We start from the raw sequence: 19,309 nt of genomic DNA, 5'->3' as shown, positions 1-19,309 counted from the left end.
CTTTTTCTCCCAAAATCCCCCGGGCTGGGCCCCCTCCCCCCCAACCCCCCCCCCCCCAGTTGCTACTAACACCATCTTAAATTTGAATTGGTTTCTAAATTGGTTTAATGTCATCAATTTTGTGATATCTGCTATTTTTATATTGTATCGAAGGCTTTACGCCGTATTGTAAATTCCTCAGAGTCTGGTGGAAGTCAGGACAGGGCGACTAATAAGTCTAGATGACGATGATGATGATGAAGAAGAAGAGATTGGATTTATACCCCGCCCTTCACTTGGAGTCTCAGAGCGGCTTACAAACTCCTTTCCCTTCCCCTCCCCACAACAGACACCCTGTGAGGGTGGGTGGGGCTGAGAGAACTCTGACACAAACTGCTCTTTTTCAAGGACAGCTGTGCCAGAGCTTGTGACTGACCCAAGGTCACATCAGCAGGTGCAAGTGGTGGAGTGGGGAATCAAACCCGGTTCTCCCAGATTAGAGTCCGCACTCCTAACCACTACACCAAACTGGCTCTACACCACTACACCAAACTGATGATGATAATAATAATAATAATGCGGCCCTTCATCTGGAATGACTTTCACAGTTCAAGTAAGGGGAGGAAAAAAACAGCCCTACCCCCTACATGAGGCTAGAAGGGTGGCTTTCCCTCGCTGCACCAAGCAGGGCCCCCTCAGTACCACTGCCAGTCAAGGAAAAGGAAGCAGAGTGGGCTTCCTCCGGCATGTGAGCAAGATACTGGGCATCTAGGAACCGGCAAGATTGCAACTCCATTATGGGGCACAAAAGACTGTCCCTCCATAGGGAATTGTGACAGACTCCACCATCACATATTCTAAAAAGCTCAAAGAGGGCAGGGACTGTGGCTCGGGGGCAGAGCATCTGCCTGGCATGTAGAAGCACTTGGGGTTCAATCGCCAGTTATTTATTTATTTATTATAAGTAGGACTCTACTGGTAGCAGGAGCTCCTTTGCATATTAGGCCACACACACCCCTAGTGTAGCCAATCCTCCAAGAGCTTACAGTAGCCCCAGTAAGAAGAGCTCTGTAAGCTCTTGGAGGATTGGCTACACTAGGGGTGTGTGGCCTAATATGCAAAGGAGCTCCTGCTACCAGTAGAGGTTATTCCCCAACATCTCCAGTTTAAAGGACCAGGCAGTAGGTGAGGTGGAAGACCTCTGCCTGAGACCCTGGAGAGCCACTTGCCAGTCTGAATGGACAAGACTGACCTCGCCGGACCAAGGGTCTGATCCAGTATAGGGCAGCTTCAAGCGTTTCATGAGTCATGCAATGACTGTGCTGATCAGACAACAGCAGACTGGCTGACTTTATTTTATTTGTTCGATTTGTTATCCCGCCCTTTCCACAAGAGGGCTCAGGGCCGGTAACAACAAGTAGTTTCCGAATCATTAAGAATAATTAAAACCATTATAACAGAAATTCACTTAAAGCCGTTGTTAAAAGATGCCAGGTTGTTTATTAATCTATAAGGTTCCGAGAGGGTTGACTAGACGACAGCAAGAGTACTAGCAGAAGGAACAATACCATCTCGCTTATGTGGGGGGAAGGAGGAGGAGGAGGAGGAGATGGGATTTATACCGCGCCCTTCACTTGTAGTCTCAGAGGGGCTTACAAACTCCTTTCCCTTTCCCTCCCCACAACAGACACCCTGTGAGGTCGGTGGGGCTGAGAGAGCTCTCTGGAGAAACTGCCCTTTCAAGGACAGCTCTTGTCAGAACTATGGCTTGCCCAAGGTCATCCAGCCAGGTGCAAGTGGAGGAGTGGGGAACCAAACCCGGTTCTCCCAGATTAGAGTTCGTGCACTTAACCACTACACCAAACTGGCTACACCAAATAGGGCGGTTCTCAGCAAGGGAGGCCAGATGATTGGGTGTCCGCCACCTCCGCTAAAGGCCTGGCGGAACAGCTCCATTTTACAGAACCTGCGGAACTGTAATAGGTCCCGCGGGGCCCCGATCTCAGGTAGGGGCCAGGGCGGAAAAGGCCCTGGCCCAGGCTAAGTGGACGTCCTTTGGGACGGGGACAACCAGCAACTGTTGATCAGCTGAGCACGGGGGCTCTCCTGGGTACATAGGGGGAGAGAAGGTCCCCGAGATACGTCAGTCCCAGGCTGCACAGGACTTTAAAGGTTAGTACCATCATCTTGAAATGGATCCGGTACTCAATCGGTAGCTAGTGCAATTGGAACAGTGCCGGCAGAATGTGCGTCCGCACAGGCGTTGCAGTCAAATTAGTGCTTCTGAATGTGGAGGTTCCCTCAGTCACCATGCCTACTGGCCACTGATAAGACTTATCCCTCCATGAATCTGTCTGATCCTCTTTTCAAGCTTTATATTCCCGTGGCCATCACTACATCCTCTGGGAGCAAATTTCACACTTTAATCACTTTCGTTGTAAAGCAGTGTTTCCTCTCATCTGCCCTGAACCTACTGCCCATCAGCTCCATTGGATGCCCTCAATGTCTGGTGTTTTGGGAGAGGGAGAAAAATGTCTCTTTGTCAGCTCTCTCCATCCCACACATAATTTTATAAACCTCTATAATCCCCCACCCACCCCGAGTCGAACTGGTTGAACTGTAGTCTTCCTATCCTGGACCAACATGGGCCACTTGCGGAAGCCAGAACTGGCAGATGGCGAGGTTGCTTCCCAGAAGCTGGAAACTAGAGTACCTCTAGGAACAGCTTGCCTGGAAGTGGTTTGCCGTTTTGTTTTATGGTGCGACGCCGCTATTTCTGGCCTTTCTTTTTCCCAAGCTCAACTTTTCTATGCTTCTCTAAAAATCAGGCTAAGGAGTGTTGCGTGGCTAGAGGGGGAAAGAGTAAAGTGACCTTGTCAACCCTGAAAGGCAACCCCTGTCAACCCATCGCTACAGAAGTAGTTAGTTTCTACTGCAGTTCACCTAGTTGCATCTTGAAAGGCTCTCGATTTGGGCCAGTAAGCCCCGTATGGCTCCCATTACGATAACGGCCAGGCTAACAGAGGAAGATCTGAGAACAGCTTTGCTTGCACCTCAACTTGGCAGTGGTCAATGTGGTCGCGGAACAGCAGTCACTGCAGGTATAGAGGGGGAGGGGTTTTTTTAAATTTCCTGCCTTGTGCAGGGGGTTGGACTAGATGATCCTGGAGGTCCCTTCCAACTCTATGATTCTATGGCTGAGGTTCACAACTCAAGGTCCACAGGAAGGCAAGCAGAAGGCTGCCTGTGCCATTTTGGGCAACGGCAACTCTTGCCGGGCACAGCATATGTTTCAGAAGTTATTGAGTCAGAATTCGGGAGATTGGCAGAAGGGAATTCTAGGTCACCCAAGAGCACAGTGCCCGCAGGAAGGAGTGTGCAAATCCATCTCTGATCGGTTAAAATCTCTGATGGGTTAAGCCCACAAAAAGATGCAGAGGGCTGTAAGGAACCAGGTCTGAAAGGCCCACAGATTCCGTTCGAGCTTTGCGGACCTCCTGGCTAGATCGGACTCTAATCTGGGAGAACCGGGTTTGCTTCCCCAATCTTCCACTTGCAGCTGCTGGATGACCTTGGGCAAGCCATAGTTCTGTCAGAGTTGTTCTCTCAAGAGCAGTCCTCGAAAGAGCTCTCTCAGCTCCCCACCCACCTCACAGGGTGTCTGTTGTGGGGAGGGGAAGGGAAAGGAGTTTGTAAGCTGCTCTGAGACTCTGAGTGAAGGGCGGGGTATAAATCCAAACTCTTCTCTCTTCTTCTCTCTTCGTTTTCTCCCTCTTCTCCTTCTCCCCAACAGTGGGCTTTGGGTTCTGTGTATGTGTGCGAAGTCATGGCCACACCCAGGGCTTCTTTTGTTGAAAAAGCCCAGCAGGAACTCATTAGCACAACAGGCCACACCCAACAGCAGAAATTCATTAGCATATTAGGCCACACCCTGACAGTGCACCTCATTGGCATATTAGGCCACACCCCATGCCTTCCCTTGGCTTGCCTGGGCGCCCAGCAGCCGTGGGGAGCCCAGGCAAACAGGCTCTCGGACAGGCTGGGGAAAGCACGGGGAGGCATTTCAATGCCTCCCTGATCCTCCCAGAGCCCCCCCCAGCCCCGCCTGCCTTGGAGTCGCCGGGGTGGTGGTGGTCGCTCTCCAGGCCTCCCCTCTGTAGCCACGCACGCAGAGGTTTTGGCTGTAGTGGGCGTGGCCGACTCTGAAGCCAGCCGGAACTCCGTTCCTGTGCGTTCCTGCCCCAAAATAGCCCTGGCCACACCAGAGGGACCTCCACAAAGTGATTTTTCACCAGGACGGGACTTGCTGAGCCCACAAGCTCCTTAGGTGGCAGATCTGCCTATCAAATGCAGCGGACTGGGATGTTGACCCAGAGCCCAGGTTTCTGCACCTCTCTGGGTAAGAGGGAGGCTGCTCTGACAGCCTCTCCGGTCAAATCCACCTCCACGGGATGACAGGATGTACCACAAGCAGTGGATCTAGGGGCCTTTGATGATTTCTCTCCAGCCGCTTCTCTTGCTTTGCCAAGCCTTTCTCTCTGATCACCGCAAAGCGGGAGGCTAGTCCCACCAAGGAGGGAGGTGATGGATGCAAAGGAGGCATCGGGGTTTAGATGTGGGGGGGGGAATGCGGTGAATCACACGGTCCCCAATGCATTGTGGGTTATTTAGACTTCCTTCAAGGGAAGGTCTCAGGAAAATTAAAACCTCCATTCAAGTCGTTGCAGGAGACAACCCAGAGACGCGTTTCGGAAAAGCACAACAGTGCTTATAAAGCTCTGTCTTGTGCGCGGTTATGAAAACATCCTGCTTCCTGATGTGTCTGGGGATTGTAAAAAAACATTAAGGAGGCAACTTTCAAAAGTCTGAACTGCTTGACGAGGGTAACAAGATACAGAGAGGGGGGAAAAACACAAGAGCAATCATAGCTTGCTACAGAGAGAAAGAGCAACAGAGAATACTGAAACACTCCCCCCTGCCTTTTTCTAAGAAGTTTGTATGTGGCAACTTTCCCATTATAGTTTTAATGAGGATATTTATTTTTTTTTCCCTTACAAGACATTCCCTTGAAGAAAGGCTGCACAGCCTAACAAGCACTGACAGTAAATCTTCTGTGAACCTTTTAAGCTTTGCATCCCCGTAAAAAGCACGCACCTTATAACACACACATACTCTCTCCCCACATACCCCAAGCTTATTGTGTGTCCATATGATTCAAGATGGAGTGGAAGATGATTATCTACACACCTAGTTCTCAACAGTCCCCTAGGTGCGGATATCTAAATCCACAGATAGGGGGCATACTTACATCAAACATGTTTTTCCGCAAGCTTCGGGGACCCCCTTGGTTTGCAGAAAAATCTGAAAACTTAAAAAATACATTTAGGGGGGGGGTTTACATCCCCCCCCCAAAAAAACCCCTTACCACTGAGGGCCTGGCTGCTGTTGCTGCCGCTCCTGTGGAGCCGCTCCAGGTCAAACTATGGGGGCAGGGAATGCTGGGAGCTGCTCTGAGCCTGGTCATGCTGGTAGGGAATACCAAGAGAGACTCCGGGTTCGGCCTCAGCAGCGGGGAACACCGGGAGCCGCTCCAGGCCTGGCTGTGATGATGGGGAACGCCAGGAAAGGCTCCAGGCCCGGTTGGGGTGGTGCAGAACACCAGCAGAGACTCCGGGCGGAGCCACAACAGCGGAGAACACCGGGAGAGACTCCGGGCCTGGCCGGGGCAGACAATAGGAGCTGCTCCAGACTTGGCCACCACTGGGAGACGCTCCAGGCTAGGAGCAGCCCCCAGGCACTGCCATCGCCTCCAGACTCAAAGGTAGGGAAAAAGAGGGAGAGAGAAGGAAGGGGGGATTGGCTTGGGAAAGAGAAAGGAAAAGATGGGGGCATGGGCTTGGGGGAAGACAAAGAAGGGGGACTGGCTTGGTGGAAGGCTGGAAAGAAAAAGAAGGGGGGATTGGCTTGGGGAGAGAAAGAAAGGGGTAGATGGGAGAGAGGGAAGGAAGCAAAGGCGGGGGGAAGGCCCTCTCCCCGCAAGTTTCCTGCAAGTCCCCATTTGTAATCCTTGTTATCGAATATGCCTCTCCTATGCACTGCATGTCCCAGGTGTACCTGCCCCCTACAGGAGAGAAGGGAGCACTGCACTTGAAGCTCAGCATGATCAAAGGCAGGAGTCCCCAACCTTTTTCAGCCCAAGGGCACCTTTGGAATTCTCACACAGTATGGGTGGGAGGGCACCGCCACAAAATGGCTGCCACGGGAGGTGAAACTAGCCACAAAAAATCACACCTTACCTTCAGTCACAGAGTGAAAGATCCTTGTGCTGTGGTGGCAGCTGCGGCCAAAGTAGCATTTATAAAAAATCTGCACAATCAACCTCATCTCCAATGGCCAATCAGCAGACTTGCAGGGCAAAAGCCCCCCCCCCTTCTAAAAGCACTCGGCAGGTGCCCAGGAAAGGCTTGGCGGGCGCCACGGTGCCTACGGGCACCCTGTTGGGACCCCTGATCGAGAAGCCGGCCAGCGAACCAGAGCTTTTATGCTCAAGAGGGTCCGGAGTTTTAAAAGGAAACGCTGCCCTGGCCCCGAGTGGATGGGTGGGAGGGGGCAAGGGGACTTATTTCAAGACGCAGGAGTGCTTTCACCCTGGCATCTGAGGACGTGAAGGGTGAAATGAGGATTCTTGCAGGCCTGTCCCCTTTCCTCTAGAGAAGGCATTTGCTACTCCCAAGACAGCAGATTATTAGGAAGGGGGGGGGGTTCAGTCACGCTTAAGAACAGAGAGTAACAGAGGTCTGAGAACAGGAGAGAGACAGACTATAATTTCACGAGGCGGCAGGACAGGAGTTAAGAAGCTGGGAGGCAGGCTACAAGGGAGCAGGATTCATAACATGAAACAGCGGGGAGAGAGGAGGGGAAATTAGCAGAGGGGGACGTACGGGTGGGGGGAACACAGGTCTGCTGAGCCGGAGAAGCCGCTCGGTCTGTCGTGCCCGGGCCAAGAATGACTACACGGGAGACGGAAGGCCTGAAAAGAGCTCTACGACCAGGAGTGGAGTCCCGCAAGCAGATCTTACCCGCGCTCAGGCAGATAGTGTACGAAGGCGGTGCCCACTACGATGGTAATGGAGAAGCCGAAGAAGAAAACCAAGCGCATGTTCCACAGGTCGACGACCGGATCGGTGTCAAAGCCGTGCCAGTCTGGATTCTGGAAGGAGAAGATGGACGGAGTTAGCCTGCGGGCCGGGAAAGACCAGCCCGTTGCTTTTGGGGAGACGTTGAGCCACACACCGATAGCCCTGGACGTTGACTCGAGCCCAGCCTTTGCGCCCTGTCTTATTTCAGTTCCCTTTTCCATTTTTATTCCGCCCTTCCTCCCTGGAGAGCTCAGAGCTGCCATCTCTCCCCTCCCCTGTTTTATCCTCTAACACAGCCAGGTAGATGAGACAGAGACGATGACTGGATCAAGGTCACCGGGGGAGCTTCGTGGCAGCGGAGGGATTTCAGACTAGGTCTCCCAAAGCCCTAGGCTGTGACTTTAAACCACAACACACAGCGCTGGCTCTTTGTGTCCTCTGAAAGCTCAATCCGCCGAACCATTATGGATCCGCTCCCCTTTGGGAACCACCACCGCTGTTCATTATTGTAAATGTAGAGCTGCGGTGGCTCAAGTGGTTAAGACGCTGAACTGCAGGCTGTGGAAGGTCAGTAGTTCAGCAATTTGAGACCCGGGTGCTGCAAGACGGAGTGAGCTCCCGTCTCTAGCTCCAGCTCCTGCCAACCTAGCAGTTCGAAAGCAAGAAATTGCAAGTAGATAAATAGGGACCACTACAGTGGGAAGGTAACAGCGTTCTGTGCGCCTTAGTGTTTAGTCATGCCGGCCACATGACCACGGAAATGTCTTCGGACAGCGCTGGCTCTTCGGCTTTGAAACGGAGATGAGCACCGCAACCCTAGAGTCGGATTCGACTGGCTTTTGAGCAAGGGAACCTTTACCTTTACCTAGAGCCGTTTACAAACACAACATTTCCATCTCGAGGGATGACAGATGCTCCTGAGGCAATGTTGTGGGGTTCTCATGCAGTGTTCCCTCTAAGCTGAGTTAGTGTGAGCTAGCTCACCGTTTTTTAGCCTCCGGCTGACACATTTCTGTCTTCGCTCAGGAAGGGGGATGGCTCCAGAGCAAACTAATGTTTGCAGTAGCCGAATCGCTCGCTCACAACTTTAAGGCCGGTAGCTCACAAAGAAGAATTTTCGCTCACAGGACTCCACAGCTTAGAGGGAGCACCGCTCCAGAGCAAACTAATTTATGCCGTAGCCAAATTGCTCTCGCTCACAAAGTAGAATTTTTGCTCACAAGACTCCACAGCTGAGAGGGAAGAACTGCTCCAGAGCAAACTAATTTTTGCGGCAGCCGAATCGCTCGCTCACAACGTTAACGCCAGTCGCTCACAAAGTAGAATTTTCGCTCACAAGACTCCGCAGCTTACAGGGAGCATCCCGGCCTCAAGAGATGCTTGCTGATGTGAGCCCCCTCTGCCCTATAGGTTCCTTGTCCCCACAGAGTGTATTATACAGACCGAAGCAGTCATGTTCCCTTACCCAAAGGGACATTCATTTGTATGGAGGAGAACAAGGTGAGCCGCTTTGGGTCCCCATTGGTGAAAAAGACAAGGTATAAATGAAGGAAATAAAGACCAAGCAGGCGAGAGGGTCAGACATGAAGCTTCTGAGTAGCACAGCAGGGCAAGAGATTAAGGGGAAGGTCACCCCGGTCAGGTGTGGAGCGATGCTTCCCTGTCCCTCTGATTATTTCCACCACCTTTGCTAAAAGGACAGGGGAAGAAGGGTGAAGAGTCGTACAATGCACAAAACCAACTCTTTCGTCTAAGACCCTGTTCCATTTCAAAAGTATGTAAACAAGAAAAAAATAAATGCCCAAATTTAAACACCAAAAATACACGATTTAATGAATTATATAGATATGGCATGTATAGTACTCAGAACAAATTCTCCTATGATGCAACGGATGAACAGGTAGAAATTCACAGGTAAAGTTAATCACAGGTAGAAATTCACAGGTAGAGCTTTTCCAAAATCAATTTGTAAGAATAAATTCAAAAAGTTTCAATAATTTTTTCAGGAATCATGCTGGATTCAACCTCACATGTAGACATCCATAAAGTATATTCAGATGCAGCAATCCTCAGTGATTCCTTCATAAATACCAATGGAGAATCAATCATTTCTTGGAACCTCCCTTCAAAATCCTGAAGCATTTCACCACTATGCCATTTTCATTAGGGGGAAAGGTACTATACATGTAATTTATTAAATCATTGATCTTTGGTGTTTAAATCTGGACACATGCATTGTTTCCTCATTTACCTATATTGCTGTGCCACGGCCTTTCATCATGTATCCCATTTAAAAAATAAGTAGGTAAAGCAATGTGGCGAGGAAGAAGTCCGCCGAGCAGTGACACTTGAGCACGAGACGGTTTTGGGCTTAGAGGCACCGGGGACTCAATCACCCCAACCGCATCCAACAAGTCCCCGGCGGCTTGACTGAGCCTGGGAAAATTAAGAGGGGGGTGGTGGTGTCGGTGATGGCGGGAGAGATAATCAGCTCTTCCAAAAAGCCCAACCGGTGCAAGTGGAAAGACAGGACAATTACATTGATTTATGCAAAATGTACAGAATGGCGGCTGATTGCAAAGAAGGTGGGGGGTTAAGGAGGAGAATTCAGCAGCGCCCTTTGTCCGGTGGGAGCATGACATGTTCTCTTGCAAACCCATCCTAAAGCAGGAAGCCCGGGATGCTTCTGGACTTCCTGGCCCCGCGGGGCACCCTCCCCGGCCCCTGGGAATGAACTTGGCCGTTTCTCCCAAACAATCAGGCTCTGTTTGTGTCCGAGCCTTGCCCTTGGAGCCGAACAGGTGAGATCAGCCTAGTATTGTTCGCCCAGACACGGGTGAAGACAATGCTTCTGAAGGCACGCATGCCTCCAATGGTTTTTCCAGCAGCAAGGCTGACACTGCAGCTGACACTCTGCAGAAACAGATGGTGCCAAAGCAAGGCACAAAGGCCGCTGGGTAGCTTGCCCAGATCTGGACACTGCAGGGCTTAGTTTTATCGAGAGAGGCAAGGGCTCCTCGCCTTCTTTCAGAAGCTCCTTCTCATCCCTGGGGCTTCCTGGACCCATGAAGCCGCCTTATTCTCAATCATACCATTGGTCCATCAAGGTCAGTATTGTCTACTCAGACCGGCAAACGGCTCTCCAGTAGAGGTTTTGCACATAACCGACTGCCTGGTCCTTTGGACTGGAGATGCCGGGGATTGAACCTGGGACCTTCTGCACGCAAAGCAGAGGTTCCTCCCCTGAGCCACAGCCCTCCCCTGCTCAAGTATGTGGAAGATGACTACAGTGCCTCTGAGGAAACAGCAAAGTCCTCTGCTTAGGCTCAGAGGAACACTTTTCCCAACCAAAGTGCATGTGCAAAGACAAGATAGACCCAACACAGATGGGGACTGGATTACAAATTCTTGGGAACCAGCACTGAATTTTTAGGTACTGAATTTCCAGTTTGGAGCCTTCCAGCCATGGCACAAGCGAATGCAAGGGACTGCTAAACCCAGAGCTATTTTTGGGCAGGAACGTACAGGAACGGAGTTCCGGCTGGCTCCCAAGTTGGCCACGCCCAGCAGGAACTCATTAGCATAACAGGCCATACCCAACAGCAGAAACTCATTAGGATTGGCTACATTAGGGGCGTGTGGCCTAACACGCAAAGGAGTTCCTGCTACAAAAAAAAGCCCTGGGTTTTGACAACAAACAAGGTAAACAGAATAAAGACAGGTTGCTTACCTGTAACTGGTGATCTTCGAGTGGTCATCTGTGCATTCACACCCTTGGGAATACTCTGCGCCTGCGCTGACCTTCTCGGTACCGATAGCTAGCAAAAGGGATTTTCGCGCCTCTCCCAGGTCACGCGCCGGCTCCACTGCGCATGACCAAGGAGGGGCACGCAGATCCCGCCAGTTCCTTCTGACCGCCGCCCAACAGCCTTCAAAGAAACAAGATGAAGGGCCGAGAGCAGAGGGGAAGGAGGGCGGGTGGTGTGAATGCACAGATGACCACTCGAAGATCACCAGTTACAGGTAAGCAACCTGTCTATCTTCTTCGTGGTCTCTGTGCATCACACCCTTGGGAGAATAGCAAGCAATAACTCTTACCTGGAGGAGGGGCCGAGGCCCTACACCTGCGCCGTCTGCAAGATAGACCGACCCAACGCCACACGACGAGTAGACCGGACATCAAGGGCATAATGCTTCACGAAGGTGAGCGGAGTAGCCCAAGTCGCAGCGTTGCAGATGTCCTCCAATGGCATCCCTCTCAGGAAAGCTGTGGAAGCCGCCACCGCCCTTGTAGAGTGGGCGCGAAGTTGACCTGGAAGAGGTCTCTTAGCCAAAGCGTAACATAGCTTGATTACTTCCACAATCCACCTGGACAGCGTCTGGGAAGAGATCTTCTTCCCCAGGGAGGGCATACTGTGAGCAACAAACAAGGCAGGAGACTGACGAAAAGACTTGGTCCTGCCTAAATAGAACAGCAACGCCCTCTTAACATCCAGAGAGTGCAATTTCCGTTCCTCTTCATTGGCAGGAGACGGGAAAAATGACGGCAAAACTATATCTGAACGTAGATGAAACTCCGAAACGACTTTCGGTAAGAAGGAGATGTCCAAAGACAACGACACCCCATGAGGGGAAAAAATCAAGTATGGTGGATCACACCTTAAAGCAGACAACTCACTGACTCGACGAGCAGAAGTAATGGCCACCAGAAACGCAGTCTTGAGCGATAACAACTTTAGAGAGCAAGTGGCCAGTGGTTCGAAGGGTTTTCCCATCAAAAACCGCAAAACTAAAGCCAAATCCCAGGCCGGAGTCGGAGAACGACGGGGAGGGTACAGGCGAATAAGACCTTTACAAAACTGTTTCGTCTGAGGATGCGAGAAAACTGAAAACCCATCAATAGATGGATGAAAAGCTGACACCGCAGCTAAATACACCTTAACTGAAGAAAAACTGAGTCCCAAGTCCATTCTGGACAAAATAAACGCAAAAATAGACCTCAAATCCACTGGCGGAGGAGGTAAATTGGAAGAACTCAAGTACTGTAGGAATAAATCCCACTTCTTTGCGTAAGACGTCCTAGTAGACAGTTTACGACAATTCAACAGGACCTCATTGATACGGTCATCCATCACTGAAAGCGTATTTCCCATAGAGTCAACTTGAGACTCAGAGGATCGTAGTGAAGGACCTGGCCTTCCTGAGCTTGGAGGAGATCCAACTCCTGCGGGAAGTGTACGAAGGATCCCTTGGCTAACCGCAGCAGTGTCGGAAACCACACCTGCCGAGGCCACCAGGGGGCTACCAGGAGACAATGGGGCTTGTCCTGTTGTATTTTCACAAGCACCCTGTGGAGCAGCGGAATCGGAGGAAATAGGTATAGAAAGTCGTGAGCCCACGACATCAACAGACCGTCCCCCATTGACAGAGGGTCCAACCCCGCTCTGGAGCAAAACCTGGGACACTTCTTGTTCAATCGAGTTGCAAAAACATCGATGTGGGGATGTCCCAGATGTTGAAAAAGAGGAAGGAGATACTTTGAGTTCAACTCCCATTCGTGGTCCGATGCTCCCCCTCTGCTCAGGAAATCCGCTTGTTGGTTCAAAGTTCCTGGCAGATGGGCAGCTTGGAGAGTGATGTTCCAATGAAGGCACTCTTCCCATATGTCCATAGCTAGCCTGCAAAGGGACCTGGACACGGTCCCGCCCTGGCGATTGATATAAGCCATCGCAGTTGTGTTGTCCGTAAAAATCAACACAGCTTTTCCTACAACCTGTCTGAGTAAGGATCTGAGGGCAAATTTTACGGCCAGCAGTTCCAGATAGTTGATATGATGACTCTTCCAAAGGGGTTGCCATGGAGCACCCACACAAGTGTCGTCTGTATGAGCACCCCAACCCCACAGGGAGGCATCTGTGGTGATGGACATTACGGGAACGATCGGTTGGAACGGTGCACCCGCCAACAGATTGGTGTCCACGAGCCACCACTGCAGGGAGACGAGGACCTGCGGAGGCACTACCAGTTGAAGGCTCGGAGGATGGATGGAAGGGCGAAATTTCTTTAGAAACCACAGCTGCAACGGGCGCATGCGAAGGCGTGCATATTCGATCACGGAAGTGGTGGCTGCCATGAGACCCAAGATCCGCTGAATGTGGACCGCTGATGTCACGTTGGACTGGAACAAACGTTGAATTTCCAGACGAATGGTATCTGCCCGTTGGCGAGGAAGGTACGCCCGAGTGGCTAGGGAGTCTATGACAGCTCCTATGAACTGCACGCGAGTTGCAGGTTGCAGCATGGATTTCTGTAAATTCACCAGAATTCCAAGGGAGGATAGGACCGACAATGTGATGGTGATGTGCTGAAGGAGACATTCTCTTGAATCTGCCACCATCAACCAGTCGTCTATATACGGAAAGATCTGAATGCCCTGAAGGCGAAGATGAGCGACGACAACCACCATTACCTTCGTAAAAACCCTGGGGGCGGTAGAGAGCCCGAATGGAAGGGCTTTGAATTGGTAATGGTCCTCCCCGACTGCGAATCTGAGGAACTTTCTGTGACGAGGATGGATGGAGACGTGAAAATAAGCGTCTTTGAGATCTAAAGTGACCATCCAAGTCCCTGGAGACAGGAGTGGTAAAATGCTTTGCAACGTGGTCATGCGAAACTTTCTGTAAATGATGAACCGATTGAGAAAACGAAGGTCCATGATTGGACGAAGTCCTCCGTCCTTCTTGGGGACCGTGAAATATTTGGAATAAATCCCGCGGCAACAATCCGCCATCGGGACTTTCTCTATAGCGTTTTTTTGTGTCAGCGATTGTACCTCCTGTAGCAGGGCAGGAGACGCCGGGGTTCTGATAAAACGGGAGATTTTGGGAGTCAGAGAAAACTCTATGAGATAGCCATCTCTTATTATAGAGTGCACCCATTTGTCCGTAGAAATGGCGAGCCATGCGTGCAGGAAGGGTGCAAGGCGAGTCTGAGCAGTAAGGTTGAAGTCAAAGTCCCTGTTTGGGATTCTTAGGGAATTTCGACTTATAGGCACCGGACGATTGTCCCTTATTTTTCGGGGGAAAAGACCGTGACTGAGAGGGAGGTCTTTGCCATTGATCCGTAGGTGATTTGTTGTACGGTTGCCTGGTCGACCAAGGTTGCCTAGGCCACTGCTTGGATTTCGAGTATTTGGTCGTGGGGGAGATCCCCAAACTCTTGGACGTCTTGATACTCTTATCCATTTCCTGCAGAACCGTGTCAGTGGTGGAGCTAAACAATCCAGAACCTTCAAAGGGAAGGTCTTCCACCGAGGATCTGGTGTCATATGGCAATGATGAAGAGCGGAGCCAGGCATGTCTGCGTAACGCTACAGAGGTTGCTAGAGTCTTACTAGCGGATTCCAGGGAATGCTTGGCAGCACTAATTTGGTGTCTAGCCAAGACCATCCCTTCATTCTGAATCCTTTTAATCTGAGGTTGGCACTCTTTGGGCACGTGCGGGAGGAAATCATTCAAACGCTTCCATAAATTGAATTGATAACGGCCCATGCAGGCGGCATAGTTCGCCGTTTTAATGCCCATTGCACCGACAGTGTAGAATTTTCTACCAACCGAATCCAACTTTTTTCCTTCTTTGTCTGATGGAGTAGAGTGGCTCGCTTTTCCTTTCGTGGACGAGGAAACGACCAAAGAATTGGGCTTAGGATGTGTGTATAAAAACTCAGCCCCTGATTCCTGGACCTTGTACATGTGATCCAGACGCTTATTAGAGACATTAATGGAGGCTGGACGACTGGCTGAAACCTTATGGACTTTTGACTTGTCCGTTTTAGGTTTCTTCGACTGCTGTGAGTCTTTGCCCTGCTTCCGGATCTTGGAAGGTACGGCATCAGATATCCCCTGCTTCCGGATCTTGGAAGGTACGGGGTGGTCCTTTATCGGCGTCGATCGTTTCGGTGCCGAAGCATCGATTGCGACCGTCGACGTCGATGTTCCCGGAACGGGAGGACAAGTGTCCGCAGCCAAGGTGGACATCGAGGCGTGCCCGGACGTGTCCAACGGTGAAGAGGACTGTGGAGATAGTGCCTTCTCCATCAGGGCCAAGTGTAGACGAGCTGCCCTGTTTTTTCTCGTCTGGTTCGAAAACTTCCGGCAATGTCCGCACTTGGACACACAGTGCGACTCCCCTAGACAGACGAGGCAAAGTGAGTGCCCGTCGGTGGGGGATATTTTAAGGCCGCAAGTCTTGCACCGTTTGAAACAACCCCACCGCGGGGCCATAGGCCAGCGGAGGGGAAACGAGAAAAACACAAAACAACACCCGGAGAAAAATGCTAACTACAAAAATAAAGAAAAAGAAAGTAACTAAACGCAGGTTTAGCAAAAGTTTGTACTTAACAGACCGAAGCAGAAGGCGTCCTACCAGCGCGGCGGTCAGAAGAGAACTGGCGGGATCTGCGTGCCCCTCCTTGGTCATGCGCAGTGGAGCCGGCGCGTGACCTGGGAGAGGCGCGAAAATCCCTTTTGCTAGCTATCGGTACCGAGAAGGTCAGCGCAGGCGCAGAGTATTCCCAAGGGTGTGATGCACAGAGACCACGAAGAAGATGAAGCAAAAGGTGGGTGTGGCTGGATAACCACATTTCTGGTAACATGGGGGTGCGGCCTAATGTGCTAATGAGCTTCTGCTGTTGGGTGTGGCCTATTATGCTAATGAGTTTCTGCTGGGCTTTTTCTACAAAAAGAGCCCTGGGCCTAAACCTAGACACTGAAAGCAGGCCCTGGGGGTCAGCCCAGGCGGATATTAAGTCCTCAGGCATGATTTTTTTAAAGAGAGCCAGGAGGAGGAGAACAGAACAATTCACCACTCTTTTGGATTCTTTCTACTTTGACTCCCTTTCCCTTGTACAGAGTAGTGAACATGAGACGATGATAATAAGAAGTTAACATATAAATAATGTTCTCTCAGTAATCCGCACGGCAACTTTGTAAAATAGGTCAATATTACCCCATATTGCGAGGGGGGGGGGGCGGCGGCGGAGGAATGCTAAATTAACAGGTTGCCTAAGGCTGCTGACTGCGTTCTTAGCAGAGGAGAAATGCTAAACCGGCAACGTTCGAGAAAGAGACTTCCCACCAGACACCGCGCACGGTTTCCAATTTAGGAAAAGCTGATGGGCCCCGGCGTATCCCTCCTGCCGAGTGATCAGAAACAGACCCCCCCGTACAACACACGATTGGCGTACTTCCTGGGTTAGGGCAGATGCCCCTTTGCACTGGCAAATCCATACTTGCACTCTGCCTTCCAGCGGCAGGCGCATTTCTTTTGCCTCGTGGGCAGAATAACCGAGCGCTGAAGTTCTGGGTTCGGCTCTTCCCTCCCCCCAAGAACAACAAACGGAGAGGGAAAGCCTGCAGTGTACGGAAATTTCAGGGAGTTAACGAAACAGCAGACGTGAGATCTCAGGAGGCTGTTGCTTGGATACCCCCTGCGCCCAGTGCCAGCGCCGGGGTTGCGAAGGACAGCTCGGGTGAGAGACGGGAGTGGATTCTGCTGCCGTCGCCGCAGCTCAGGTCGGTCACACAGGGGTGTGCACGCAGGAACACGCCTCTTCGTTGCCACCTCACTGGACGAACCTGCAGCCGTTCTGGAAGGTCCAGGATTTAGTGTTTGGTGGGAGGGGAAGAGGAGAAGAGATTGGGGGTGGGGGGGTGGGCAAGGCTGGAAGACCGGTTTGGATAAGCCAGGGCTGTAGGGCCCCCACCCCGACTGCTTATCCACAGTGCCACCCTCTCTTCCCACCCCGCCTTTCCCTGCACAACAGGGTTCATTATTCCTTCGCCTACTTGCTGGCTGAGGCTGAGTCACAGTGGGCTCCTGAGAACATGTGCCCCTCCTCCTTTTCATATCCAGGGAGCTATATTTGCAATGGACACACACACACACACACGCACACATCTCTCCCACCCTCCGAGCAGAGCTGGGACTGTTCGGCTGAAATGTATGCGTGTTGTCGACACGGTCGGTTATCCAGGAAGGCGAGGCAGAACCGTGAGCGTTGGAAGGGGCCGCAGAGGCCATCCAGTCCAACCCCCTGGGCTCAAGGCAGGATCAGCCCTAGAGTATCCCTGAAAAGCCTTCGCTCCGCCACTGCTTGGAGACGGACAGTGAGGGGGAGCTCACCCCCCCCCACCAGGCACGCAGTGTTCCCTCTAGGCTGAGTTATGGTGAGCTAGCTCACTCTTTTTTAGCCTCTGGCTGAGACATTTTTGTCTCCGCTCAGGAAGGGATGGCTCCAGAGCAAACTGATTTATGGAGTAGCCAAATCGCTCGCTCACAACGTTAATGCCAGCAGTAGAATTTTTGCTTACGAGACTCCACAGCTTAGAGGGAGCGTTGCTGGGCAGTCGATTCCGCTACTGAGCCACGCTCCCTGTAAAATCCCCCTCCCCCCATAGCCAGATCTGCTGGACCGGGAAGAGACGGACAGACCGAGTTGCCCAACTCAGATCGCTGCATCTTTCCCCTGGCCCCGTCCCGCCCTGACCCGGTGGCGGAGTGGCAGGTGCTCACATTCTTGCTGTCTCTCTTGGCGCTGCGGTTTGACAAGCGGTGGCGGGAAGGAGGAAAGAAACCCCCACTGGGCCCTGTACTGTGGAGGTGTCAGGACTGGGAGACGGGGAGAGAAGGAAAAAGGAGAGAAGGTGGGGAGGGGGAAGAGTCGGTAAATTAGCTCACCAGTATGCAAATGGGCACTGATTTTCCTGCAAGAGCAGCGCAGCGTGGATGGGGAAAAACAAGACCGCCACTATTCCTCTTGGGAGCCCCTGTAATTACTTCCACAGGTGGCCGGATCCTGAGCCCACCCATACACTTCCCTCCTCTCTCTCGGTGCTCTAAACTTGACGCTGCCTGGCTTGCAAGCGCAACTCACAGTCCTCGCCGCTAACCAGTGTTCCCTCTAAGCTAAGTTAGTGCGAGCTAGCTCACAGCTTTTTTAGCCTCCGGCTCACACATTTTCGTCCCAGCTCAGGAAGGAGGGCTCCAGAGCAAACTGATTTATGCAGCAGCCAAATCCCTCGCTCACAACTTTCATGCCAGTAGCTCACAAAGTATAGTTTTGGCTCACAAGACTCCACAGCTCAGAGGGAGGGAGGGAGGGAGGGAGGAGGAAGAGGAGGAGGAGGAGGAGGAGAAGAAGAAGAAGAAGAAGAAGAAGAAGATTGGATTTATACCGCACCCTTCACTTGAAGTCTCAGAGCAGCTTACGGACTCCTTTCCCTTCCCCTCCCCACAACAGACACCCTGGCAGTGTTCCCTCTAAGCTGAGTTAGTGTGAGCTAGCTCACAGGTTTTTAGCCTCTGGCTCATGCATTTTCATCTCAGCTCAGGAAGGGAGGGCTCCAGAGCAAACTGATTTATGCAGCAGCCAAATCGCTGGCTCGCAACTTTCATGTCAGTAGCTCACAAAGTAGAATTTTGGCTCAGAAGACTCCACAGCTCAGAGGGAGAAGAAGAAGAAGAGATTGGATTTATACCCCACCCTTCACTCGAAGTCTCAGAGCGGCTTACGGACTCCTTTCCCTTCGCCTCCCCACAACAGACACCCTGTGAGCAGTGTTCCCTCTAAGCTGAGTTAGTGTGAGCTAGCTCACAGGTTCTTAGCCTCTGGCTCATACATTTTCATCTTAGCTCAGGAAGGGAGGGCTCCAGAGCAAACTGATTTATGCAGCGGCCAAATGGCTCGCAACTTTCATGCCAGTAGCTCACAGAGCAGAATTTTTGCTCACAGGACTCCACAGCTTAGAGGGAGCATCGCTGCTAACCTAGACAGGTGTGGCCATTGGCTTTTAGGTGTTTCCTAGTGGAACTGGGAGCCAAGCGAGCCCTGAATTTAGCCCCACCCCCCACCCTGACTGGCAAGCTCTGCTTCTTTGATCATGGAAATGTGGAGACTGGATATACATCGATAGAGAAGGGGTATGGCGTAAGGGTTGCCAGTCTCCAGGTAGGGTGGGGATATCTCCCAGTATTACAGCTGATCTCCAGGCTACAGAGATAAGTTCACATAGAGAAAATGACTGCTTTGGAGGGTGGACACTATGGGAGGAGGCGGCGGCGGAGAAGGAGGAGGAGGAGCTGGATTTATACCCCGCCCTTAACTTGGCGTCTCAGAGCGGCTTACAATCTCC

General features: G+C 51.7%; 1 protein-coding gene across 1 annotated transcript in view; it reads right to left on the bottom strand.

Annotated features, from left to right (window-relative positions):
• The window catches only part of NDUFB11 (NADH:ubiquinone oxidoreductase subunit B11), a 95,775-nt gene that overhangs the window by 20,961 nt on the left and 55,505 nt on the right, over positions 1–19,309 (bottom strand). The window contains exon 2 of the mRNA XM_015406167.1: positions 7,059–7,189. Coding sequence (XP_015261653.1) covers positions 7,059–7,189 — 131 coding nt within the window. The remainder of the gene's footprint in view (positions 1–7,058; positions 7,190–19,309) is intronic.

This window comes from Gekko japonicus, unplaced genomic scaffold, assembly GCF_001447785.1.
Source record: "Gekko japonicus isolate JY-2015 unplaced genomic scaffold, Gekko_japonicus_V1.1 scaffold1076, whole genome shotgun sequence".
NCBI lineage: Eukaryota > Metazoa > Chordata > Lepidosauria > Squamata > Gekkonidae > Gekko > Gekko japonicus.
Note: the sequence above shows the minus strand (reverse complement) of the source record. Positions and strands in the feature narration are given on the sequence as shown.